This window comes from Nylanderia fulva, unplaced genomic scaffold, assembly GCF_048542155.1.
Source record: "Nylanderia fulva isolate GAGA-0341 unplaced genomic scaffold, ASM4854215v1 Scaffold7, whole genome shotgun sequence".
Lineage (NCBI taxonomy): Eukaryota > Metazoa > Arthropoda > Insecta > Hymenoptera > Formicidae > Nylanderia > Nylanderia fulva.
Genome location: NW_028190807.1, coordinates 1,011,940 through 1,039,405, shown reverse-complemented (window position 1 = coordinate 1,039,405; position 27,466 = coordinate 1,011,940). Strand labels below are relative to the sequence as shown.

General features: G+C 34.7%; 1 protein-coding gene across 7 annotated transcripts in view; it reads left to right on the top strand.

The window, feature by feature from the left end:
* Positions 1-27,068, top strand: part of LOC114934596 (uncharacterized) — a 148,074-nt gene extending 121,006 nt beyond the window's left edge. For all 7 annotated transcript variants that reach the window (XM_029307263.2, XM_029307265.2, XM_085488543.1 and 4 more), the window contains 5 exons: positions 6,858-7,188; positions 21,288-21,511; positions 22,390-23,500; positions 23,827-24,294; positions 24,880-27,068. In XM_029307263.2, coding sequence (XP_029163096.1) covers positions 6,858-7,188; positions 21,288-21,511; positions 22,390-23,500; positions 23,827-24,294; positions 24,880-25,500 — 2,755 coding nt within the window. In that variant the 3' untranslated portion in view covers positions 25,501-27,068. The remainder of the gene's footprint in view (positions 1-6,857; positions 7,189-21,287; positions 21,512-22,389; positions 23,501-23,826; positions 24,295-24,879) is intronic.
* The last annotated feature ends 398 nt before the right edge of the window (positions 27,069-27,466 follow it).

Here is a 27,466-nt window from a genome sequence, read left to right as displayed (position 1 = left end):
TAATTTCGACGATAAACGCTGTGTTGGCGTTAACGTTACGCATCGTGACACGACGTGATCAACTTATCGATCGGCGTATATCGCGTCCGCGAATTTTCCACTCCATAAATTAATACGTCGAAAGCTCCGAAATAGCACTTTGAATGCATGCGTATTGTATCTCCGATATACTGGGATGTTCGCGACACCACATTGATAATAATACATTCCCGTCTTTTTTTTTTTCATTTATTTTATATACCAAACAAAATTACGTAGATTCCAAGAATATATAAAATAATTATTATAATATACTTATATGAGAAATATTCTTTTTCATATTTTCTTTGGCAATCAATATTTATATAAAAGAATTTATAAATAATATTTAGAATCGTGGAAAATAAAGTTATTCTAGCACTGGGAGAATAAAAAAAGCAATTCAACTTTCAACTAAATTTAATTAAACTTTTTTAATTAGATATCCTTTAATGTATATAAAAACAAGTAATAAGTAAGTACTTAATATAACGCAGAATAAAGGTACACATTTAATCTCGTCTTCGAGTAATCCTTATACATTTCTAATTCTAATTTTTTTTTTTAATATATATTCTTTTCCTCGTATTTAAACATGTCGCGTATCTCGAAAAGTATTATTCAGGTCACAGAGCTGAACTTGTCAATGAGTTCGCAGGGACGCACAATGAAAAACGAGCTTATATAGCGTCGCGGGATAATGTCGTGGGAAGACTGCCCTTCCCTTACTTAAGCAGCGGGTTAATTACCAGGCGTAGGCACCCGAGTGCGCATTGTGCATCGCGAGAAACTCGATTTAAAAGTCTCAATAGCGTGTTTGAAAGTTCAGTCGATGCGGCGCTATTTAATAATACCAGCCGACGCGGTTCGCAATCTATACATATATATCCGATAGCAAAAAGCTCCTTTACAGAGTATCCTCTTTATCATTCCGCGATATTAAGCGACACATTTACATATGTACTCGATAATTATTCAGTCAACTTGCGCGCACTTTAATTTTTCTTTCTCTTTCGCGAAGGGATATAATTTTGCCAATATCGAGGTACATAGAAAAATTGGTGTTTTCTTGTTAAAATCGTTCAGATTTTTGTGTTAAATATTTAACACATTCACGTGTTAATTTAAAATATTGCTGTTGTGTTAATTGAACTTGAATGTTAAATTATTCAGACAACTAAAAAAATGTAAAAATAACAATGTGCATCTGTTTTTAAATGTTCTATTTTAATAATGACAAGATTTATCTGTTAAAATTTACATAAAAAATGTTGATTTTCTATTTTATAATATAAGTGGAGATGATAAAATCCAAAATTAACATATTTTTAGTTAATTTTTACATCAAAACTATGTTAATTTTGCACAAAGTTTATTTTAAATTATTTCAAGTTTTGTATTTATTTTGTGTTAACATATTAACACAATATTTGTATCTCCATTTAACATATCCATATTATAAATTAACACAAAAATTTCTGTGGACCATTTGTGACATTTGAGAGATATCTGTTAAATTTAACACAAACTTTTTAACTATGTAAGGGAAAAAAAATATTATTTCGAAAGAGGACGGACAATTCATCATCGACCAGAAGGGAAAGGAGAATACTAATTTCCCGAGAATTAAAATCCGCCTTTTCCCTCGGACGCGAGGGAAAATACCGCGAGGAGCCGTCTTCAAGACGTTCCCTTCGAAAATACCCTCTTCTACAAGAACGATTTAGCGGAATGATTTAGTCGGGCGAGATTGCTTTGCCCACTTGATTAAAATATCGGGGAGGGATTACGAGTCCGGTGGTGAAAAGTACTTTTGCGGAGGCCGCTGCTGCCGACTGGGAGGATAGATCTCTTTTGCTCTTCAAGTTTGCATCGGATCGCGCCAATTAGAAATACGATGAGAACGATAAAGTTCATAAGTCGTACATTCGAGCGAGCTAACGCAAATAGCTGGAAAATTGCCGTATCGTGAGCCAAGTTTTATGAGGGATACGTATTCGTATATGTGTTCCATTTCTTCTCGACGATAATTTAATATAATAAACCCGACCGTATATACTACAGAGAGTTAAATATTCTCTCAACTTGTATAAAAATATTCCCTATATAGCGATAAAAATAAAATTCTTGTCGAACGTACACAAAGATAAAATAGAAATTTACAATAAATATCGATACGCATCTCTTCTTGCGAGAAAATGCGAAATAATTTATATTTTTTTCAAAAAAAAAATTTGTTGATGAAATTTTATTTCACGTAGAACATATATAAAATGATTAATTGAAATCTATATCATCACGTATACAATCGTAATGTAAAGATCTCTGTAGAATTTATTCTCGAGGCAAGAAATACCCTCGACGAGGCAAAAAGTTCACTTCCGCGAAATTTGCGCGGTTCTTAATGCCGGTCGATGTTCCGCGCACGTTTCTTTCCCTATCCGACATTTCCTCGGCTCTAACGACAAGATTGCTTAATGACCAGGCGAACAGGGAACCCGAAGGAAACACGAATCGCGCGAGGAGCGCCGCGGAAGATCGATTTGTTGAAGGGGCTCTCTTATATAGACGTCGAGAGAGAGTGAGAGTGCGCGAGTGCGCGAGTGCGAGAGAGAGAAAGCGATCAGCGAGAGAGAATCTCATTTTAGCCTGGGTCAAATTTGATCTCGCGTTGCCTCGAATAAGTCGAGCGAATCGCAAACTGAATTTTCCATGGTTCGACGATGACCCGCGTAGCCCGCAGGGTTCCGGATCGCGACTTTCGTTTGACCCTTTGAGAGTTCGCCGCATTTCGCTGCATTATTACGGGAAGATTGTGACATCGGGAATTAACTTACCTTTGTCTGTATTTCTGTGCTTACAACAGCCCCATTCCGAATCATTAAACAACTGACATAACTATAGGTATTTGTCTTGGAATATACGCGCAGAGATTAATTACTCTAATTTTATTTTAATTAATTAGTTAATACTTTCTACGAAACGTTGGTTCTGTCGCTTTTAACTTAATTTCCGTTTCACGAAAATGTCGAGTTTTTTGTTGATAAATAATATAATATTGATTGTGTACATAAAAAGAGACGAATCTTTAGGAACTCTTAAGAGATGAGCAATTCGTTTTAATACAGATGGATAAGAGAAGCTGCGATTTCGGTTTTATTTCAAGGAATATAATAGATATTTGTTTTTACGAATATTTTTCGGATTTTAAAACATTTAATTGTTTGCTAACATTTTTGTTGGATTTGAATTTAATTTCCGTTTTACGAAAATGTCGAGTTCTTCGTTAATAAATAAGATAATTGATTACATATAAAAAGAGACGAATCTTTAGGAACTCTTAAGAAATGAGCAATTCGTTTTAACAGATGGATAAAAGAAGCTGCGATTTCTGTTTCATTTTCAGGAATATAATAGATATTTGTTTTTACGAATATTTTTCGGATTTCAAGTAAATTTAATTGTTTGCTAACATTTTTGTTGAATTTTTTTCATTAAATTGAATTAAATTCTTTTTTAGCTGTGTATATTATTAATTATTACGTTCGTATAAAATTAATTAGCTTTGGAACGCGCGTTAATAAATCTTTTTTATAATATATGTATCTAAAAATAATAAATTGACTTATTTGCGAGCATATTTTAAACTTTGCAAATGGGGCTTTGTATTATTCATCTACAAATTTTATTTAAATTCATGTTTCGCTTTTGTATATAAACTTTTATAATTTCTATAACTTTTGACTAAAAAAAATTTACAAAAAGAAATAACCGCAACGAAAAAAAAAATAATTATATTAATTGTCATATCAATCTCGATGCGTCTAAATTCTAAAACGTATGACACGTGTAAAACATGCGAATTAGACAAAATCCGAAAAAATTGCAGTTGTAAAAGTAAAAAAGAACCGTACCATCAATGTGACAATAATAATTGATACATGCTAAAGCTGGAAACGAATTGTTCAGGTTCAGTGATACATTTTAACGAAACTATTCAACATTTTTCTATTACATCCAATTATATATTTCCAACTAAATATTTTCCATAATTTTTTTCTGTGAGATATTATATTTTCCGCAAATGTATTATAAAAAATACACGACTATTTGATCAGCGAGAGATGACACGATGATATTCGCACACGTGCATTTGAACGTGTATCGATCATCGAACTTGATAAGGGTTAAACCGCGGTGCTCGAAAATAAAACTACTTCAAGACAGAAGGGAGAGAGAGAAAAAACGAAGGGATGAGCGATGAGGATAAAAAAATAAAAAGGCGGTTTAAAAATGTAAGAAAAGAAAAGCAAATTTTTCGATTGTCAGGGTGTCTAGCGGTCAGGGAATTTTATAAATTTAGAATTGTCAGAGAAAAGCAGGTTTTAATATTTATCTGGATTTTTTCATATTATTCTACATTTGTCTCAATAATGTGAAATTTTTTATTAAATAATTATAAATTTTTCTTTGACTCCTAGTACGCTAATTTTCTGTGTTGTTCATTGTCGTATTATATCATGTAAATTATATATTTGGAAAAAATAATACTAGTCAAAAAGTCAGAGAAAAAATGAATTTCTGTTCTTGGAAAATTTGCAAAAGTCAGTGAATTTTTTTCATCGAATCTGCTTGACACCATGGATTGTATTTGCTACAAATGATTTTAATGTAAAATATGCATTTGAAATTATAATCGAAGCGGGGAAAAAATAAAGCGTCGAATATATCGATTAATCGATAGCACCATCGCCCATCCCTGCAGCAGACACGAGCTGATGGACTCGAGAGGTAGGGTGAGGCCGTCACGGGGATGAACGTATGAGAGAAATACTGAAAGGGGAAAGTTCGAGGTCGTCGGAAAGTACGAGAATTCCGCGCCGGAAGGGACAGAAAGAAAAAGGGCGAAAAAGTGTTTTTCTTAGAAAATGTACCGAGTCGGTTTGAGGCTGTCAATGGAAAACGAAGAAAATATGTTTGCATGTATATATGAATGTTCTATCGTGTATGTGTGTGTCTGTGTATATCAGTTGTCGATTCGCGAAAAGCGGAAAGAGTATCTTCAGACGAATGATGAATCATGAAATATAAACGAGCAGGGAATAAAAGCGGAGCCTATCGGTTCTGCATACATGACCGAGCATGAATCGGTCAGAAAGGTGCCATTAGGGTAGAAAATCTAGGGTGTTTCAAAATCATCGAATGTTGTATAATCACGTAATTATTAAAATAATCTTCTATATCAAATGGCTTTCATACATTGTTTCGAATTTAAACGCTTAGTTTGCATACTTTGCTTAAAGGCACCGATTCGAGAATCGAGAAATTTTCTATGCAAAATTTTATTAGTTCTAAAAATTCTATTTATTTGAAATTGCGTAAAGAAATATAATTTTCGCGCAAAGCGTAATTTACTAAAAGTATTATATTATATTTTCAATCGTCAATTACTCGAAAAAAGTTACAAAATACCCAACCCTTTAGTATAAAGAATATAAATTTACTTCAAAAAATACATAGAAAATAAAAAATCTATAAATTTTACAAGAATCAACAATCGTAAAAATTTCAAACCACAATATTGATGGATTTATCCACCGGTTGCAAAATTTCTAAAATATGTATATATGAAAAGCTCTCCAAGCATACATTGTTTAAACCCTTAGTTTGCATATGTCTCTTACAAACTACGTGAATCCCAAGTTCCGAGTTCGTTAAGGCACCAACTCGAGAATCGAGAAATTTTAACGATTCACAATGACGCTCGATTATTCATCGATTCAGCAATCAGAATTTCGGTCAGAATGTCAATCGCAGACTGACTCTGTGGGCAAATGCAAAGTGCGCGCGTTTCATTCTTTCCGTTTTCGCATCAGTGAAGATCAAACCGAGAGAAAGAGAGAGAGAGAGAGAGAGAGAGAGAAAAAGTCAACGAATTTGTGCATGTATGTGCGTATGTTTGTTGTGCGTGTATGTACATGTGTCAATATGCAGAGAAAAAGAGACAGGGTGTCTAGCGATCAGGGAAATTTGGAAAACCAGGCATTGTCAGGGATTTTTATAAATCTGGAATTGTCAGGGAAAAAGTCGGGAAATTTTATTATTTATCTAGATTTTTTCGCATTATTCTACATTTGTCTCAATAATGTGAAATTTTTTATTAAATAAATATAAACTTTTTCTTGATAACACGCTAATTTTCTCTGTTGTTAAAAATCGATTCATCCATACAGCGTGTTCGTTAATTTATATTTTCATCGTCGTGTTATTTTATTTCAATGCGTTTGATAGAGACAAAACTAAAAAATTTGCTATAATATAAATAAAAAAAGTAATTATTTAAATAGTTTATAGTGACATGTTTGTTTCGATTATCGTACATAATGCAGATTGTATAATTTTTTCACCGTTGACAAAAATATCTCAAGGATTTCATGATTTAACATTTAATTGATTTATCATATAGATATGCAAATTATATAATTGGAAAAAATAATACAATAAAAAGTCAGAGAAAAAATAAATTTCTGATCTTGGAAAATCTGAAAAAGTGAGGAAATTATTTTCATCGAGTCTGCTGGACACCCTGAGAGAGTGCACGAGAGGAGAAAGAAAGGGGATGCCCGAGAAAAATATGTGTGTGTCGAAAGAGAGGAACGCGAGAGGAAGAGACAAGTAAGAGAGAAGGGAGCAAATAAAAAAAAAAAAAAAAAGAGAGAGAGAGAGAGAGAGAGAAAAAGGAGGAAGGCTCCGGCGGGGGCCGCTCGTCCATGAACGGAGGACACTGATCACATCCCTCTCGGACTGATCGGCTCTCTTTCTTCCTTCCTGATTCGCAGGTACGTCTTCACGATTGTCAGCTACTTGATCGGCGTCTTCATATTCGCGACCATCGTCGGCCAGGTTGGCAACGTCATCACGAACAGGAACGCGAACCGCCTCGAGTTCGAGAGGCTCCTGGACGGCGCCAAGACTTATATGAGGCACCACAAAGTGCCAGGCGGTATGAAACGCCGAGTGCTCAGGTGGTACGACTACAGCTGGTCACGTGGCAGGATACAGGGCGGCGGTGACATCAACACCGCTCTCGGTTTACTCCCGGACAAGCTCAAGACCGAGCTGGCGCTGCACGTGAACCTCTCGGTGCTGAAGAAGGTCACCATCTTTCAGGTGAGCCTCGTTTTTCCCACCTGCACTGAAAAGAAATTTCTTGACCAGACCTCTCGGCTAAATATTATTTTGTTAATTGGACATATACAAATATTTTAATTCAATATAACATATTGGTTCTTACGAAACAATTAAGAGGATCCTAAACGCCATCCTGGTTCATCGATAAAACATCATTTTTGCGAACTCTTTTCTTTTTATTAATTAAATAGAATAATAAAATCCTAAAATCGAAAAGCATTTCTAGTTGACCAATAAAAAGAAAAGGGTGCTCAAAAATGATGTTTTATCGATGAAACCGGATGGCGTTTAGGATCCCTTTATATATGTATTCAATTAACAAAATAATAATTTAATTGAAAGGTCAAATTAACAAATTTTTTTCAGTCTAGGAACGAACGCTTCTGAGACAATTATTTGTCGAGGCAAACATATTGAGAGATATCGATAACGATATCGAAACTTACTTGAAGCGTTTACAGGTAGAATATATTATATAGGATAACGAGAAGATACAGGAGATAAAGAGCATTGCAAGTCTCTTTCATTGCTTATAGTTCGGTTATTCATATTTGCAAGGAAATATCGTATTTGAAAATAGCGAAGCGATACTTTGTACTTAAAGCGAGAGGATTCGTTTATTCATGCGAAGCATATTATTTTCAAGATATGCTTTTGTTCCATTACTTTTAATTTAAAATGAGAAATGCTTTTACTTCTACCTTGTTATCTAGTTACGAATCTTGTTTTACCTAATGGTTGGATTTCTATCAACGCCCTTCTTTCTTCTGTGAAAAATTTACATCGACCGGATAACTTCCTCTTCTTGTGCGAGAGAACAAAGGAAAGATAGGGGAGAAAGAAATGATGGTACCGCGAAATCGCGAAAAAGCGAAGGTATGGAATTGGCTCAATAAGAGCCAAGTAGAGATACGATCGCTGTGGACGAAATATTTTCTCGATCATGTTCAAAGTTTTATCGTCGATGGTAAACGGAGAATCGAGGAGGGAAAAAAGTACAGAGAGATATTTTATTCACAGGAGAGATTCGCTTCTTGCGTGCCCGGATCTCCGTTAAAGAACAGATTTTGCGCGAATCTTTGCAACCTTTATTGTTCCAAAATATGATTTGCACGCACCGTCTGCTCCTATTTTTTCAATAAACTGTGTGCGAATTTGCTATTTTTTTTTACTAGAAAAACAGAAAGATATATAAGCTAAAAATTAATAATTTCCATCAACGTGGAACGAAAGATTACCTTATGAGTTATGAAACAAGACGAATTTATATGAGAGATGAAGCAGAACGGAATACTGAACAGTTTCAAACTAATGGAACGAGGGAACACGCTGAAATAAAAGATTAAAATAAAAATAGTTTTCGTAAAATAAATATTTTAGCTTCAAGCACGAATAAATACTCTAATGCACTTGCGCTTTTTCGTTTATTATTATCCAGAAATAAAAGCAAAATAGTTCGTTCCGGGTTAGTTTCACGTGACTCAATATATTTTTTATACAAAATATTTCTAAAACTATGTCAGAGATTTTAAGGGCGTATTCTAGCGGTCAAAATAAGATAAAAATGCTTTTCCTTTCGAGTTATAGTCCCCTAAAATTGGGAGAAAAAATTGAAAAATGTATTATAGTATTACAAATCGTTCAAATTTTGCATTGCATAGTAATTAGTAGCGAATACTTAATTTTTATGTGGTTTTGACAATTTGATCCGATTTTGAGAGGAAGATATGTTAATTTTTGTTTTTGGACCCATGTTTATAAGAACTTTTTCCCTTATTATTTTGACCTCTAGAATAGGCTCTTGGAATCTCTGACATGGTTTTAGAAACACTCTATATAATAAGTGAGTGCGATTTGCTGCGAAAATACGTCACAGGTTTTTCATGGGAAATACGATCTCGAGAAAGATTACAGACGCGGGACGTATATGAATCCCTGTTAAGGGAGCGACTCTGTTAAAGCCGGACAAATATTTGAGCGAAAACGTCGGTTTGTGTACCCTACCGTCCGAAGGGAAACTTTTGAAGAGAGTGCACGAGCGAGACTTTTTAAAGACTCGATAGCCATGTTTACGACACAGTTCAATTATCACGAATCTTCCCTTGTCTTTGTGTGTGCACGTTGTTCTTTCTGATTATGTGTTTCGAGTCTTTGTTACTTTAAGGGAATGTTGATTGTGTCTCTTTTATTGATAAATTTTATTTTTATTTAACTATTTTTTGGCTTTACAGAATGAAACATCTTTATTGGCTTTACAGAATGAAAACTAGAATTAAAGTATTCAAGTAACAAATCTGGGCTACTATATATGTATATGTATATAAACTGAAAAAACAAGAGAGCTATAAATAATTACAGTTTTCTTATCGGTCTTTTGCATTAGGTCGATCTAAGATTTAACTTTCTTGGTGTTTTATATAAATATATAGTAGTCCGGATGAATGCCTTAATTTTAATTCTAGTAAAGGATTTTTCATTTTTAATGTAACCAATAAAGATTAATAGTTAAATGAAAATAAAATTTTTTGATAAAACAGACAGCATCCCCTTAACTCTTTCGAACAAATCGAGAAGGGTTGGAGATAGAGAGCCTCAAGGAGAGAGAGGCGACAACTGGTCATGTGACCACTTACTCCTGATTAGCTGACTAATATGTGTTTTTTAGACATTGCGACGCCAATGCAGAACACACGTCACACATTTGAGGTTAGATGTTCTGCATTGGCGTCGCAATGTCTAAAAAACACATATTAGTCAGCTAATCAGGAGTAGGTGGTCACATGACCAGTTGTCGCCTCTCTCTCTCTCGTGTTCTGCGACGCCAATGCAGAACATACGTCACACATTTGAGGTTAGATGTTCTGCATTGGCGTCGCAATGTCTAAAAAGCACATATTATGCCAATCTTCGCTTCTCTCTTCTTGAGGCTCATCTCTAGTTGGAGATGAAGATTTTCTTAAGTTGTTCTTTATAAAAAAAAGCCTGCGCAGAATAAATATTCGAGAATAATCATAAGACGATCAATTCGATCACTCCGTAAGACACTTTACGGATTAAGAACGAGGACGTCTTCCTCGACGATCAGTTTGTACGCAGATCTTGTAGGAAGGGAAGAAGGGAGCAGGGTGATTCGAGAACTTTAATGTGAAGGAGATTTATCTCCGCGTAACGACTTAAGTTCCGCTATCGAACCAGTGGCAGCTTCTGTCGGTAATCGGTAAGCGCTCGAACGAACCCCTTGTAAATGTAAACACTTTTCCTTCCATTTTGAGGCCGGAAGCTTATAGTCGGATGAAAACGGGAAGAAAGAGAATGTAGGTGCAGAGAACTGCGCGCAAGAATAAGTATTTGGAAAGTTTGCCTGAGAGGATCTCGAAGGAGAGAGAGGCGGATATGACACTCGCAAGCTCTGCTAAGAGGGATTTCCCTTGATCAAGTTTTCGCATAGCATATAGAATTCTCGTTAAATTTCGGTTTTCTTGTTAAAATTTTTGTGCTCTTGTTGAAATTAAATATTTAACATATTCATGTGTTAATTCCACATATTGCTGTGTTAATTCTGTGTTAATTGAACTTAAAACTGAAAGAAGATAATGTAGAAATAAATGTGCATTTATTTTTAATTAGTGACAAGATTTATCTGTTAAAATTTACAGAAAAAAATGTTGATTTTTAATTTTATAAGTGGGCATGATAAACTCTGAAATTAACATATTTTTAGTTAAATTTTTACATTAAAATTATGTTAAATTTTTTTAATTATTTGAAATTTTGCATTTATTTTGTGTTAAAATATTAACACAATATTTGTGTCTCTATTTAACATATCTATATTATGTTAAATTAACACAAACATTTCTGCAGACTATTCGGAACATGTGATATCTGTTAAGCCTAACACAAATTTTTTAATTGTGCTTTTTTGCCTGAAATAAATTTACACTCGCGTAAAAAAATCGAGTAATTATATTACAATGTACCTTTAACATACAGTCGATATTTTTAAATAAAATTTGTGTAAAACTGCAACAGCGAAAGAGGGAAATGTAAAAAGAGTACAAGAGATAGATCTTAAAAAGTTAAGTCGCCGGAAGCTAAATGGAGCGCGCGTGATAAACCGATATAAAGAAAAGTGCTGTTGCGAAGGCATCTCGAGAACTCTTGGTGAGGAAGAAATCGAGAAAAATTACGACGAATCATATATCTCTCATCTGAGAAATTTCAACTACATTCGATGGTGTGGAAACTTGTCGAGAGATGGAATCTATTGTTAATTAGGGCTATGCAACTCTTGGGTTGACTCTCCTCTTCTTCTCGTATAATCAAAGAGTAAAAGTAATTAAAGTTGTCGAACATGGTTCAGCATCTCTTCGTGATAGATTATTGCGAAGAACAAAGTAAAAGAACTTTGCAACTTTTACTTCAATTCTCTTGCTTATTTGTAACTTGCGCACTTTAATAACGCAATATTATTTATCCTTAATCCTTCTCTGGATATTTTCGATAGATTTTTCGCGTCTTTGAAAAAAAGCATATTTTATTTTATACATTACATTTATTCTTTCATTGCCATATTTTTTAGATAATTTACAAATTGTAATACAATTAAATTTACACAATTGTGGATAATTTAATGTTGTAGAAACAATTAAAGATAAATCTATAAATTTTGAAAGGGAAATTGATAAAAGTAGATGAAATTGATTTACACACTTCGCCTTTCTTAAAAATTATAAAATATCCCACGATATTCTTTCTTAAATTCCACGAGCAGGAAATATCTTGGAAGATTTATTGTGTGTAGGCAATGATTAATATCGCGATAGTAAATGATTTATCGCGTAAGTGCATTACACCATCTCGCGTAATTTATATTACGCGCTTAGACTTGGACAAATTTTTGCCAACATTCTCTAACGCAATAATAGATAAATATGATTTTCTCAATACATTATAACTTATTACTTACGAACGCGCAACATCTGCACGCTGTTGCGTAAATGTAATTAAATTTAATTCCATCTTTCGACGAGAGACAATCATGGCTGAAACTCAACTCGCAGATTAAATACATTTAACTAGAAACACAATTAAACGTATATTCTAATTGATAATACGTTCGGGACGTATTTATATTAAACTATATGTCACATGGTATTTATAATGATTTCGCTTTGATCAGTTTGTGAAGTTGATTTTTCTCATCGAAATAAATATCGCGTTTACATTCTGTCGTTTCGCTTTCATTCGATTAGGAGAACTGTCAAATTTTCTTGCCATATTTGAAAATTGCGATTTGATTACGAAGCAGGATATGGCTTCGCACAGTTCCTTAAAGAAAGTCGAGAAAATAAAGTCATTCAACTGTGAAACGAAAGCTGCTTTTTTAGAGTTCTTGAGATAACAAGATTATCTTAGCGCGTCTTTTTTTGACACCTGTCAAAACAATCTGTCGATATTATAATCGAGCGTGAAATTTGATTAATACACGAATACATAAAATGTTCATTAACTGTTCAAAATAAAATGGAAACAAAATTGTATCAATTGCCGGGATTGTATACATATATGTCAAAGAAATATACATAAAAGCGCGGGATGAGAATCTTATATCTTTTCATTATTGCTTTATACGTGTACTTGCCGATATAAGTTTAAAAACATGTCAAAATATGATATATCACCCTTCATCGACTTGTGTGCCCTATGAAATATGGAGTTATCTCGCGGCGTGGAAAGTTGGAACGATAACAAGGAAACGTGAAATGTATAAATCATGCTGAGGCGAATCCGACCTCAACTCTTTCTCACATGTATCAGCGAATCTCGGGGATCTCCAGACGGATATAATATATCCTTTATATGCGCGACGCACGAAAATCCCACCCCCGTAGGAATTCCGCTTTCGGCGTAATGTTTAAATCAGTTGAAACGGAAAGATTTGTCTACGTGGATCACGCGAGATGTGTCTTAATCGCGCGAACAACATACACACATTTTTTTAAATTGATATTTTATGCTATTTACCTGTCAAAATTTTGACAGGTCGTCCTTTTTTCCTCGAGTTCTTAAGAGGGTTCTAAACGCCAGTTTTATCCATAAAACATTTTTGAACACCTTTTTTATTAAGTAGTTGAATAAAATAATTAATGCTTTTTCACGATTAAAAATATTTTTAATTTTTTAATTAGAAAACATTTTTTTGTTTCTATATGTATATATACTTTAATCGTGGAAAAGCATTTATTATTCTATTTGACCAATAAAAAGAAAAGAATGATGTTTTATCGCTAAAGCAAGACGTTTAGGATAAGATTGATTATCTTAAGAAAAAAATAAATTGGAAAATGATCGACTCGTTTTTATTCTGTCTCCCTCTTCCTATCTCGATCAATCTCCCCGAGGAAGTCGCATTACGCGCGTTAATTGTGATAATTTGGAACTCGGAACATGTCGCGTAACGTCCATTGGACCCTGAACTTGTTTCCGCATTGCTGCGGATGTCATATAATGTTCAGAGTGTTAACACGCTAACCACCATGTCGGCGACCGATGGCTAACACAACGTTGTCGTCCACGTTGTGTCAGCCATCGGGCAGGTAACGTATTAAAGCGATACGTCGACAAATTGAATTTCGCAGACCATAGTCAAAGTGCAGTGACGTAACTATAATAGGTAATTTTGCGCCTGGAGTAAAATATGTGAAACGTCTATACTTGTTGAAAATAATAACGGTCATTAAACATTATTGCAACTTATAAACTGAACGGTCAATACATACGCAGCAATTAATATAATTAAAACAGGAAAACTTTATTTATTACATACATATATACAGGGTGTCTGACATAAAGTGTCACATCGAAAATAGTTCTCGTTATTTGGAGACAATTTTTCCTCAGCAAAAATATCGAGGGAAGCCATCATGTTTCCAATTTTTGCCATCATGTAGCTTTGTAACTAAACCTTAAATTAAAATGTTATTAAAGTAAACTCTACTTGAAATTAATTGGAGAATGTGGTTTTGTTAATATTTTTTATCTCCACGAGGCTTAGTTTGCGAAAAATCCTTTATTTTTAATCGCTTATAACTCGAAAATTATTGATGCCTCAATATTTTTGCTGAGGAAAAATTGTCTCCGAATAAAAGGATCTACTTGTAATTTTCGGGATGACACCTTATGTCAGATACTCTGTATATTATCAGCTTCTAGAATTGAAAGTGCAGGAGTTTGACTAATTTGGGGCTAATTTTGCAAAATTATGTGCATAGAGATGAGATGATTCTCCTGCAAATGTGTTGTTCCGGAGTAAGTTTGTTTGCGTATGTGCAAACGGTGCTGTCAAAGTTCACACTCCGCTTTAACACAGGACTTTCGCGTCCGATAACCGCAAACGACGAGAAAGAAACGCAAAAAGAGATGGAAATCGGAGTCGATGAAAAAAGGGTGCTCCCTTTCTGCCTTCTCGGTCGTCATCTCTCCGTACATTCGAAGAATTTCCATTACCTCGGAATATCCTTCCTCCCTCGCTCTTCTTCTTTACCCTGCCTTCTTTCTTTGTACGGTAGAAGAGAGGATGTTGGAAGGAAAAAGAACGGGGAAAAGTAGGAATAAATGACACTGAGATAGAGTTACGCGTGACTGTATCGAGTTCCAAGTAAATTCCTTTCAAATATTCTGATGCAACCGGCATAAAAATCTTATTAGAAACAACATTTCCCGGATGAACGCGTCGAATGTATTATTTCATAAATTTTTCATATCCAAAAGTTACGTGCGCAAATATTTAAGAGTGCCCAAAGATATGAAATTTCGGTCGCGACATTTATATATGAAATTTATCGCGATATATAGTACGTTGTCAATATAAGATACGGCTTTCAATTCTGTTAATAGATATTTGAGCGATTTAGAGGCGAATCGCAATGAAAGGAAGCAAAGTGCTTCATATCCGGCTTTGAAGACATCCTGTCGTTTCTAGCGTATGATAAAATTCATTTTATTTTTCAACGTTTTTAGATCGCACTCTCTTTAAAATAGACAGGAGCTGCTTATCGGGCACCTTTTACGGACGGAAGATCTAAATTACGATTTTTGGGTCGATTGATATTTTTCCGAAGATGTCTCTCTGAGAGAAGGACTGAAACAGGACGAAATAAACGACGCGAGGCGTCGAGAAACGTTTTAATCGAAAATTTAGCTGTCCTCTGTTGGGACATCGAGACAAAAATTCTTTCATTTCCAGCTGCATCCGATCTATTTTCTCGCCGATCCTTTTATTCGTCTGAAACAGTCAACTTGCTCTTACAATAGTAAGCTTTATAGCATTTTATCGCACTAGATCTCTTTCACAATTTTTGAGAGAATTAGACAATGTGAACGAAAAAGAGAGAGTTAGGGTAAAAAAATATATATATTTAAAAAAAAAGACGAAATTGAAAAGTTTAATAAAATTTATAAAGCTATAGACAAACCTTTCTATTTCGGTATCAAAGAGTAAAAGTTTATCCATCAGAAAACACGGACATACAATCAGTGTTTATTGTTATCTAAATAAAATTGTACAGATGATCATCTAGATTCTAGATGAAATTTTAGCGTCATCTTATCTTTATACAGATAATAAAAATATGTATTATCTATATCTGCATCTTAAAAGTGTACTCTAAATGATCTAGAATCTAGAATAATGTTCAAATAATTTGGTTTATAATTACATGAAAATATTTAAATAATAGAACTAACAAGAAATAGTAAGCGATAAAAACTTACAAATAAAAGTGTGAATATATTTTTATATCCCTATTATAATTTATATTTTTTTATAACAGTGTTTACATAAGCGGTCTTAAAAATAATATTATTTAGAAGTTATCTCTAGATGAATCACTATATAATTTTATCTTTTATCTAGATATATTTAAAACAAAATCTAAAATAAATTTACACATTTTTATCTTATCTTTCTGGCTAATTTTAAAATTATCTGAACACAACACTGCATACAATAGATTGTATTTGCAAAAAAAATTGAAAATATTCTTTTTGCAAGACATTTTCTTAAACAATAATATGAAACGATGCGATACCGCGGCATATAAAATATCGATTTTTGTCCGACGACAAAAACCGTTCGTCATTTTCTTCGAGCACTCCTTACGAGCAGTTTTCTAATTTACGATTACAGTCCGAGTTGGACGAGTTTGATGAAGTACGCGTCGTGGACCATTTAAGATGGAATCTATAGTCAAGATGGAAGAGTGAAAATATGCGCGGTGCTTAGCAAAATTTGAACAGAAGAGAGAGCATTTTCATTCATTGCTCGAATTTCATTATACGGGATTTAAACGGCGATAATTAAATTAGAAAACGGAGATTCAAAGAAAGGAGACAGAAAGAGAGAGAGATAGCGATGCAGAGTTGCAGGTCACGAAAAAGTTTGGCTTCTCGTTATAGGAAATGACTTGAAGAAATTGTTTTCTGACGTTTAATTAATTTCCCAAGCTAGAGTCACGCGATCGCACAACGTATAAAATGGGGAAGGAGTTAAAAAATATATAAAAGATCGACGCAGAGAAATATTAATCAACGCGAATCAAAGATTTCGGTATCGAGAGATCGGAACGGCAAAATGGAAATTATCCTCGCGAGATCGCTCTCGTTAGAATTATCCTGGACAATCGAATATGCGTTCGTTTTCGAAAAAGCCCGCATGGTCGAGATAATGAAGTTCACTCGCTACCGCGAATCTAGATTGAAAAAGCTGAAATTCCCCGAGCTCGAACGTAATCTACTTAGCTTCCACTTGCCCGCTGGATTACGCGCCTGTGATATTTTTTCAGAAACAAACGGTGTAATTGAGAACGCGCGGTGTAACAATCTCGCTCTCGGCGAACCGGTCGAAAAATAAAATACTGATGTTTGCACTCCAGATTAGTTGCCGTTCTATTCAAGCGTCAAAAATATCGTTTTTTATTACGTATAATAAAAAAATAAAAATATATGTAATATAAATAAAAAATATATATAATACAAATTAAAAAGATATATGTAATATAAAGGAAAATAATATTAATTATAGTTGCATTTTGTTCAAGCGTCAAAAATATCGGTTTTTTATATTAATATAATAAAAGTATATAATATAAAAATATATTGTATATAATATAAATAAAAATATTTATATAATATAAATAAGATATAAATAAAAATATATATATATATATTAAAAGGAACAAAATTAATTAAATATAATTAAATAAACATAATAACATAAAAAATTAATTATGCTTGGAATAAATAAAAGTTTTCATATTTATACTTTCTGTAAAGTATTTACCGCTTTAAAAAGGCTCTTTGATAAAATCGCAGGTGTAGCTCATATTTATTTCGATTGCGATATGCGTGTGTACGAGATATTCCGAGATTGCGGAGATAATGAAGTTCACGGTGCGGCGAATTTAAATTGAACAGATCTCAAATCGCGTAAGCTTAAAGCCAAATAATCCCCATTCCGCGTAATCCATCGAATCCCTTTATTTTACCTACCTATCCCTCGCGTATTTTTTCCGAAAGGGAGCATCGACGGGGGTTGCATTGACGGTGCAATCGACATTATCAGTATCAGGGGGAAAATTTTTTCGCAAAGTGCCGTATTATGAATCTACTTGTAATTGGCGAGTCCACGCCGCTTTTAATTGCTGTCACATTGCGGCCTGTTTCAACAAGAACGCGATTTCTGCCCCCAGATTCCTCGCAGTATCTCGTAATCACCTGTCATTGATTACTCCCCTGAATCTACAGAGCATGTAAAAAATCGCAATTACATCGGATGTAAAAAAATATCTCTTTTATGACATATATACTATATCTTGAAGATAATGATACACTTTAACTGATATTTTGCAGCATCCTGCTGGACCGCAACAGTAATTTCAAAATTAACGAAAGCGTAATCTACGAAAAAGTATATTGAGAGCTCAATATTTAATTATATTTTTATATATTATGTATAATATAATATATATATATATATATTAATATATATATACGTGTATATGTGAAAATATATATTTTTTTTTTCAAGCGAGAAAAAAATATATAAAATAATGGATGCATTTTTAAAACAAACCGTGACTCCGAATATAAAACATAGTGAAAATGCTTTTCATGCAAAAGTGACTCGGCTCACTTACAGTGCATTTAACGGTCGAGTTATTAAAGTTGCAACAACCGACTTTTATGATAAATTTTAGTTTTATGAGATTATCATTGAAAATTTTATTAAAATGTACAGAATATTTTTAAATTAATGTTACGCAAGCATATTCCTTAATTTCGAGCGAAAAGTTGATTCTTACTAATTTTTTTTAATTTTTAGCATAAAAAATCTCATCCTAAAAATCAATCTATCGCGATCAGAATCGGGAGAGACAAAATAATATAAAATTTTATATTTTATTTAACAAGAACTTACTGAATATTACTTTTATGAAGAATTTTAAATCTCTGTTAGCAAGGTATTTAATTAAGGATGATATTGATAGATTGATAGATATCAATCTATCAATCTATCAATATCATCATTAATTAAATACCTTGCTAACAGAGATTTAAAATTCTTCATAAAAGTAATATTCAGTAAGTTCTTGTTAAATAAAATATAAAATTTTATATTATTTTGTCTCTCCCAATTCTGATCGCGCAAATTCCTCTATTTATTTTGACTTCACTTATAACTAAAAAATAAGCATTATTTTCGCTACAAAAGACATGACTTCGAGCTCATCGAAGAATTGACGCCAATTTGCGCCGTCAATTCAGACATCCTGTATTTTTTTCCACTTGGTTGTTGTACTTGCGCCAATGCGCACGTCCGAGACTGCATTTTAACGAGGTCCATTGTAGATCGAGTTGTGAATAAAAAAGTCAGAAGGCCTCGATGATCGAGGATAACAGCCCGGATCGCTTGTATTCTCGTCTCAAATCAAAGCGCTGGTGCGAGAATGTGTAAAACACGTCACACTGTTCGATGGTGTACCCTGTCGATCGAATGAAATATCGCGGTGAAAGATTGAGTAGGGCCGATTCTATTAGCAAAGGGCTCCGACAAGGTAGCGCGGAAGAGGAATCGTATCTCACGAAGAATTTACGACTATCGGCTGCCGACCATCAAGCACTGCCGAGAACAAAATGCGACTAAAGATTTCTATTGCGAACAATCTCGCAAACGTCGATCAATCTTTCTCTTTCTTTGTTATCTTAATTATATTATTTTCAGATATATACATTATTTACAGCATACATATTTTAATTTTCATATAACATATACATATTATTTTAAAATTTAATTAGAAAATTAACGCTTTATTTTGCTAATTAAATTCTAAAATAATATGTTATATACAAATGAAAATAATATGTTTTAAATAATACGTTATAGTGCCCTAAACTCGATTAATATTTTTGATAGTTATCAGCTGATTTCTGTCAAAAAATATTAATCGAGGATAAAGAATTATAACACATTATTTACTACATATTACTATTTTAATTTTTTAATCATATTATTATTTTTTTATTTAATTTGCAAATTGACGCTTTAATCGGCTGATTTCAGTCAAATATATTAATTGAGTTTAAACAAATTTTATATTTATTTATTTTTTTAATAGAATCGAAGAATGGCACGCGCGTAGCACGCGCTTGTGTTCTAGTATATTTATATATTATTTAAAATTATTAAAATATATATTAATATATTATTAAAAAATATAAAATTAGTATATTATTAAAAAATTGTATCATCTTTATAAAAGTTCAAGTTCTGATTGATTAATCCTTTCAGTGGCAGTGGCATTTCAATTTTATTTTTACTTTATTTTTTAAATGTTTTTATTACATATTTAATATATAAATATGCGTATATATTGTTATGATTTATATTTTTCAGAATTTAAATTATTATTTTTAACATATATAATATATATACAAATGTTAATAAAAATATTTATTTAGCAGAAAAAATGCGTCTTTGAAAAGATTAAAAATATATATTGCAATGGAGGATAAATAATAATTATTTATAAGTTTATATGGATTAAATCAAACCGTGACTTGGCATATAATAGATTTAAATAGATAATGAGATGAACGATGGAGACGACAATGGTTTCGCATAACATGGAATAGGCGGGGTAGATAGTCTAATTCATGTGCTAAAACTGCTGCATTTAAAGATGTTGATGCAATTTATAATATTATATATAAATTAATGTTTTGTAAATATATTTATTAAGTATAAAACAAAGTCAGATATTTTTTATTTCATTATTGAATAATAAATTATAAATATAAAATATCTGATTATTAAAGTCTCATTTTTTCTTCTTGTACCATACATAATTGTATATATTACTTAAAATATTTTCTTCTTTTATTTAATTTTTTTTTAAATTAAATAAAGTATACAAGATAACACTAAACGTGTCTGATGACGAACGTGTGATAGGAAAACAGATATATTTTTTACAAAAGCCACTTATCATTAATTTTAGCGAAAAGATAGTAAGAAGCTTTTTGCGTGATTAACGAAAGATTTACGAAGGCAAAGATAAAAATTTTTATCTCTCACGCGAGGATAGGAGATACGACAAGGACTTAGAGCAAAAATTCCTATGCTTGATGCGCGTTAAATCTTCATAAATTATCTCTGTTTGTATGTAGAACATGTGAGAAGCTTTAAATTTTAAGATGATTATAAAGTCAATATTGTCAAGTGAAATTTTCGCTCTTAAAATTCGAAGCTGATGTAACAAGATCTAAATGGTTGTTCTTATTAGAATTAAAATTTGCATTTTGTTATTTGAAGAAACGATTTCTGCCATACTCTGTCATTGGAAATAGATTTGGGAAATGACTTTTAAAACTCGATTTTCCCAAGAGATTAGAGTTTATAAATTTATTCATGCAACATTTACATATACATATAACATGACAGAAAATAATGAATAATTTATGTTTAATATATATAACTTATATTTGATATATTAACTTATATTTAAATCCTGCAACAGGAGTGTCAGCCGGAATTTCTGCACGATCTCGTCCTGAAGATGAAGGCCTACATATTCACCCCAGGTGATTCGATATGTCGGAAGGGCGAGGTCGCCCGCGAGATGTTCATAATAGCCGACGGTATTCTGGAGGTGATCAGCGAAACCGGCAGAGTCCTCACGACAATGAAGGCAGGGGACTTTTTCGGCGAGATTGGTATACTCAATCTGGACGGATTGAATAAGTGAGTCAAATTCTTCGGGTTTTCTTTCTACGTCGAAGATCGTTTTTATATACTTTCCATTCACAATTTATTTTAAAGAGTTACAACTCTATTTACATCAAAATTAATATTTAAACTCTTGTTGATGATTATACCCCAAGTAGCAAGCGCAAATCATTTTTGTATAGTTTACTTAATTTTCGCGAAAAACGCTGCAACTTTAAATGTAAAAATTAAAATTTCAAAAGGATATATAGTTTGCTTAATTTTCGCGAAAAACACTATAACATTAAATGCAAAAATTAAGATTTTTACAAGTCCTAGGACATTCGTCCTGGGTTGATTTTATAGGGCTTGAAAAGCCCTTTAAAACACGTCGAGGCAGGATGCACTACGACGTATAGTTTGCTTAATTTTTACGAAAAATGCTACAACATTAAATGCAAAAATTAAGACCTTTATAAATCCTAGAACATTTGCTTTGATCTCGTTTTGTAAATTTTGAGAAGAACTTTCGTTGGCCTGATCTCTGTCATAATATATTATTCAAGTTTAATACTTGTAATATATTATTTAAATCATTATTATAATTTTTATTTTTTAATTCTATTATTTTTAATTAAATTTTAAAATTTAATTAGTAAATGAACTCTTTAATCAGCTACTTTCTGTCTCAAAAGAGAGATTAGTGAAGTTTAAATAAAGTTTACATTATTTTATTTTAAATATCAATTTTTTAAATATAAAATGGAGAAATAGGCTTGTGCTGTTCTAGTCGCTATATAAAGATAAGATGACGCCAAAATTTCACTTAGATAATCATCTATATAATTTTATTGAAATAACAGCAAACACTAGCTTGGGACGAAAAGCTAAATTGTTGGCCCTTAAATTTCCAGACGCACAGCTGACGTTCGTTCGGTGGGTTACTCCGAGTTATTCAGTCTCTCGCGAGAAGACGTGCTGGCAGCGATGAAGGATTACCCGGAGGCACAGGAAATTCTCCAGAATCTCGGTCGAAAGCGGCTGATGGAGGCGCAGAGGGTCGCGCGAGCCGCGCACCGATCCGCGTCTCCTGGTCACGATTCGTCCGACAACAGCACCGGAAAAAGGATCGTCGACAAGCTGAAGAGCGACGTGAAGGGCCTGAAGAACGTCCTGAGGAAGAGCAGACGTAACACCCGACCGGAGGAGAGCCTGGAGCTGCAGCCGCTGGCACCCAAGGCGGCTTTGAGGAGGCAGCAAAAGATCGATGAGAGCCAGGACCTGACTCTACCCAACAGCCAAGAAACACCGATATCTCCGTTGGGCGCCGGCCTACCTCTGCTATCGAGGCTCAGGTTGTTGAAAGAGAAGGAGGAGAGAGAAGAACGACGTAATCTGATGGACACGCCGGGTCACGCGACCGAGCCTCACCCAGCACCACCACCCACGGAGGCCTTGAACCCCACAAATCCGAATTTACCATTCCTGCAGAGGATACTCCTGCTGAAGACGAAGAACGAGCAGGAGGCCGCTCAAACGGAGAAGGAGATGCCCATCAAGGAACACCTGCTGCCGCAAAAGACCATCCCCGAAGAGACGAGCACGCTGTCCGACGATCAGCCGTCCTCGGAAGCCCAAAGCGTCAGCACCGTGGCCGTCGCGACCTCGCAGGTCGAGACGCGGACAGCCTACGCGTTAAAGAGGCCCTGGGTCGCGCTGAAGAAGGCGTCGTTGACTGCCAAGGACAATTCATCGCAGAAAAGCCCACCGACCAAGAAGCTGCAGCAGACAAAAATGTACGCTTCTGTCGACGACCTCTCGCCGGAGTATTGCGGCCTGCCGTTCGTCAAGAAGCTCAAAATTCTGAACGAGAGACAGAAGTTGGCCGAGTTGGAGAAGGCGGTCAGGAGTTCCTCCCTTGATTGTGGCGAGAATGCCGAGCCGGAATTTGACAGCAACCTTACGAGAAGTCACTCGGAAGCCTGTGCCATTGAGTATGCCAGAAAGTTGGCCAAGTACAATCAAGTAAGTGGTAATTGTAACAAGTATTGTAAGTGATAACGTAATGACTTTTTCTAATTCAAGACTATATATTTTCTATTTTCTATCAATGATTTAGAAAGTATTTTTTGATGTTTTACTTATTGCGAAGATTCCTAGAAAACAAGTGTCTAAAATCGGGACATAAGACATCTTAAAGGCATCGTTAAGATGTCTTTAAAACGTCTTGTGTCCCGTTTTAGACGTGATACTGTTTGGGTTAAATAATCATGAATGATGAACAAGATTTAAATTTAAACGCAATACAATTGTTATCAGTATTCAATTTCTAAATCGAGTTTTCTTAATAGGCTCGACAAGCGGCAGGGTCGACGGACCAGCAGTTGTCGCCGGAGAACGAGACGCTCGAGAGGCGGAACTTGAAGAGTATTCTGAAGAAACTATCGGCAAGCAGTAGTAGGGCAGGTAGCAGCGAGACTTCGGCTACGAGCACCCCGGATCGACAAGCCGCGACCGCCGAACTGAAGAGGCTGATGAGAGCGCCGACGATCGAGGGTTACGCCGCGAGGCACTCGAAGCTGTCGAAGAGCGTAACTTTTAACAAATACACGCTGCAGAGCCCGCCGTCCGAGCAGCCTCTGCAACCGCCGCCGTCGAATTCCGGATCCCAGGATCAGCCGTCACTGTCGCCGCCCAATAAACTCAGTTTCCGTCCTGTGGGCAGTGCCGGTGTCCTGCAAACGGTATCCCGGTCGCGGGAAGGGGAGTGCCTGGGCGACTTGCTCTCCGGGGTCGGCGAGGTCATCAAGGCAGGCCTGGTGAGTACCACACGCGACTAGCAGCTTTTCCTTTGTCTCCTTTGTTTTCGATGGACGTGCTTTGTGGCCGCTCTCCTTTGCATTTGCTGTCATCACGTACCTCGCCGAAGTGCTCTTATTATAGAGTCGCGCTTTCATCAGCATGAGGAGATATCTCGTCTCGATGTTTGCAAAATCAATATTTATCGACGCTACGATAAATAAATTCACTTCCTCAATTTTAACCCCAACAGCAGACATATCCCGAAGACGGCCAGAGAACATCCTGAAGCTGTCCTGAATATGTCCTCTGGGTATATCCTCTGAATATCTTTTGGATATATTGCGTGCTCTTAGGGAAACGTCTTAAATTTTATATTACTCTTTCTTGTGAAGAAATTTAAAATCCCTCATCATCGTTAAGTTCAAGAGAGATCACGTAAATTTGAATCCAACATCTGTTGATATATATTTTCCAAACTATTAAACTCCATTCATCGTCGCCAGACTGTTCATCAATTATATCCAACTATACGCTTGTAGGAGTTCTCATTACACAGTATGACACGTGGTAGCTGTCCCAATTAATCATACCCCGCTTTGCAGGAGGACATGCAGAGCAAATTCGTGCTACAGTTCACATCGCTCGAGTCGGAGGTCCGGAAGCGCGACGAGATAATATTGCAGTTGCAGACGCGGATCCAGCAGCTCGAGCGAAGGAGAAGAAAGTCGCGCGACGACGACTCCGGCGGGGATAGCACCGAGCACGACGCTTCCATGGAGGAGGATCTCGATGACGATGGCGAGGATCATCCCTTCATGCGCGACAGTTCCGTGGACACCGTCTTGACCGCACGATTGCGCGATCGACGCTCATCGGTGGGCTCGAGCTCGCGCAGCCGGCGATCGTGGGAGGAACACTCGGAAAGAGAGACCCTGGAACTGCAGGAGCTACCGAATTCGATAGTGCCGCAGAGATTAGCGCGTGGAGAGGACGTGGCGATCGATCTGGAATCGAACAGCGACAGATCGGACGAGGAGTTCGACGTTTGTGGGCGTCGCAAGGGCGACAGCGACGAGGGCGACGAGGAGGATGAGGAGGACGACGAAGACGACGACGATAAGATCTTACGGCGGGACGGTTACAACAATTGGGAGGTCGCCCTACTGGCTAAGCAGCTCGAGGCGAGAAGAAGAAGCGGCGATAACGCCAGCCCGGGTTCCTAGCGCATTAATGAGATTCTAGAAATACTGTGTTACCTCACGAACACAATACGCTCCGACGGATGGTGCAACCCGCTGGCTGGGTCCGGCGGTAGTGCAGCTTTTTGCGAACACACTCATCGCTCGTACTCACAATTAGATTTCGATAATATGACTACTAGCTGCAGCGAGACTATGATGTAGCCCGATTAGCAAAGCGTCGTCGTTAATTATTTCTTGCTTGTTTTTTTCTTTTTAATTTAGTTCTTTCTAACAGTACCTGTCCGAAAGATGTACAGAGGATATCCAGAGAATGTAAAATATTCTCTGAATATCCTCTAAATGTCTTTCAGATATGTGTGCTGTTAGGGGTATCTGTACAAGAAGCAATCAGTTTGATAAATCGGCAAACTTTTGTATCTTCCTGTCTATACGACGCTGATGTTCTCCCGCGTATGAAAGTATAATAATTTTTTTATTTTTGGTTTTCTCTTTATTTGTTTTTGTACAATATATAATTTTATTATTTAATTATTCGCTGATAGAATTAATTTTCAAATTGATTGATTTCTCTGAAATTTCAATTTATTATATTGTAAATATTCACAGGTGTGCCTGAGGAAATATTATACTTGGCATATTCACAAGTTATATATAAACATTGTAATTAAAATCCGCGCGTACAAGAGTATCTCAGAGTAGCTATGTACCAACACAGCAAGATTGCAATACAGGGGGTTTCTTAAATATATGAATTTGAAAATTATTTAGGGCAAAAAATCGAAACTTTATCTATATAACGCCAACAATCAGAGTATACACCGTTATATTATATCGCGCCTTTTATTGAAGACACTTCCCAGTGAACACAAAGTAACAATTACATAACATTAATGTTATAATTTCCCACTCAATAATATAACCGCAATATAACATGGCTTGTACGTAACAGTTATAATATCGAGTAGGAAATTATAACATTGATGTTATATAACTGTTACTTTGTTCTTACTTGTGTTCACTGGGTTGTATCATTCTGCCACTTTGTTGGCGATGCTCTCTTTTCCCTGATATACCTATTCAATCATATTCCTGAAAAGCTGCACCACAAACGAACGGAGATATATTATTATAGTCAGTTGTACGAAGCGAAAAGGAATAAATAATTTTAGAAAAGAAAGAGAGGAGAGAAAAAGAAAGAGGGAGAAAGAGATAAATATAATTTAAAGCGAGAAAAAAACATAATGAGAATATATTACGTATACTGACCAGACCAAGCTCAATATTTCTAGAGTCTTTACAAGATACGTCTATTAAGCAACAAATGATTATTAAAGTAAGGAAAGAGAGAGAATTATTAAAAAATCTTGTACATATTTAGTCGATAATTTATTTATCTATGAATGAAAGAAAAAGAGAACGAATGCAAGAGGGTAGGATTAAAAGAAATAGGAGATATACGAATATATAAAAAAAAGTTATTAGCATGAGAGAAATGAATTTTGCTGGATTATGAGGAGAAGCATTTTAGATGCTGATATGTACCTATGTTGCGAAAGAAAGGAACATACAATAAAGCAAATGTTTTCAAATGTTGTAATTCTTACATCCGTTGTCGCTTCCTGAAATAGTATAATCTTTTAATAGGTTTTTATATTTAATTTCATTATATATGTGCATAAGGAATTTATATATTTAATTATATATTAAATGCGCAATTTATAAATAACATCGATAAATAATCTACAGAAAAATACAATTTATTTATTCCTATCTAAATTTAATCAAATTACACATACCTATTTGTTATCTATGAATCTCTTATATTAATTGTTTTTCTTAATTTTAACTCGATTTTAATTCTAATTTAAATACGCTTTTTCATTTGTTTTAACTTTTAAGTTTATTTTTATAATTTTATATTAATTTAAACTTTATTGTTTCTATCAGTATATATCGATTAAATGTAATAAATTAGTTTTTATAACCG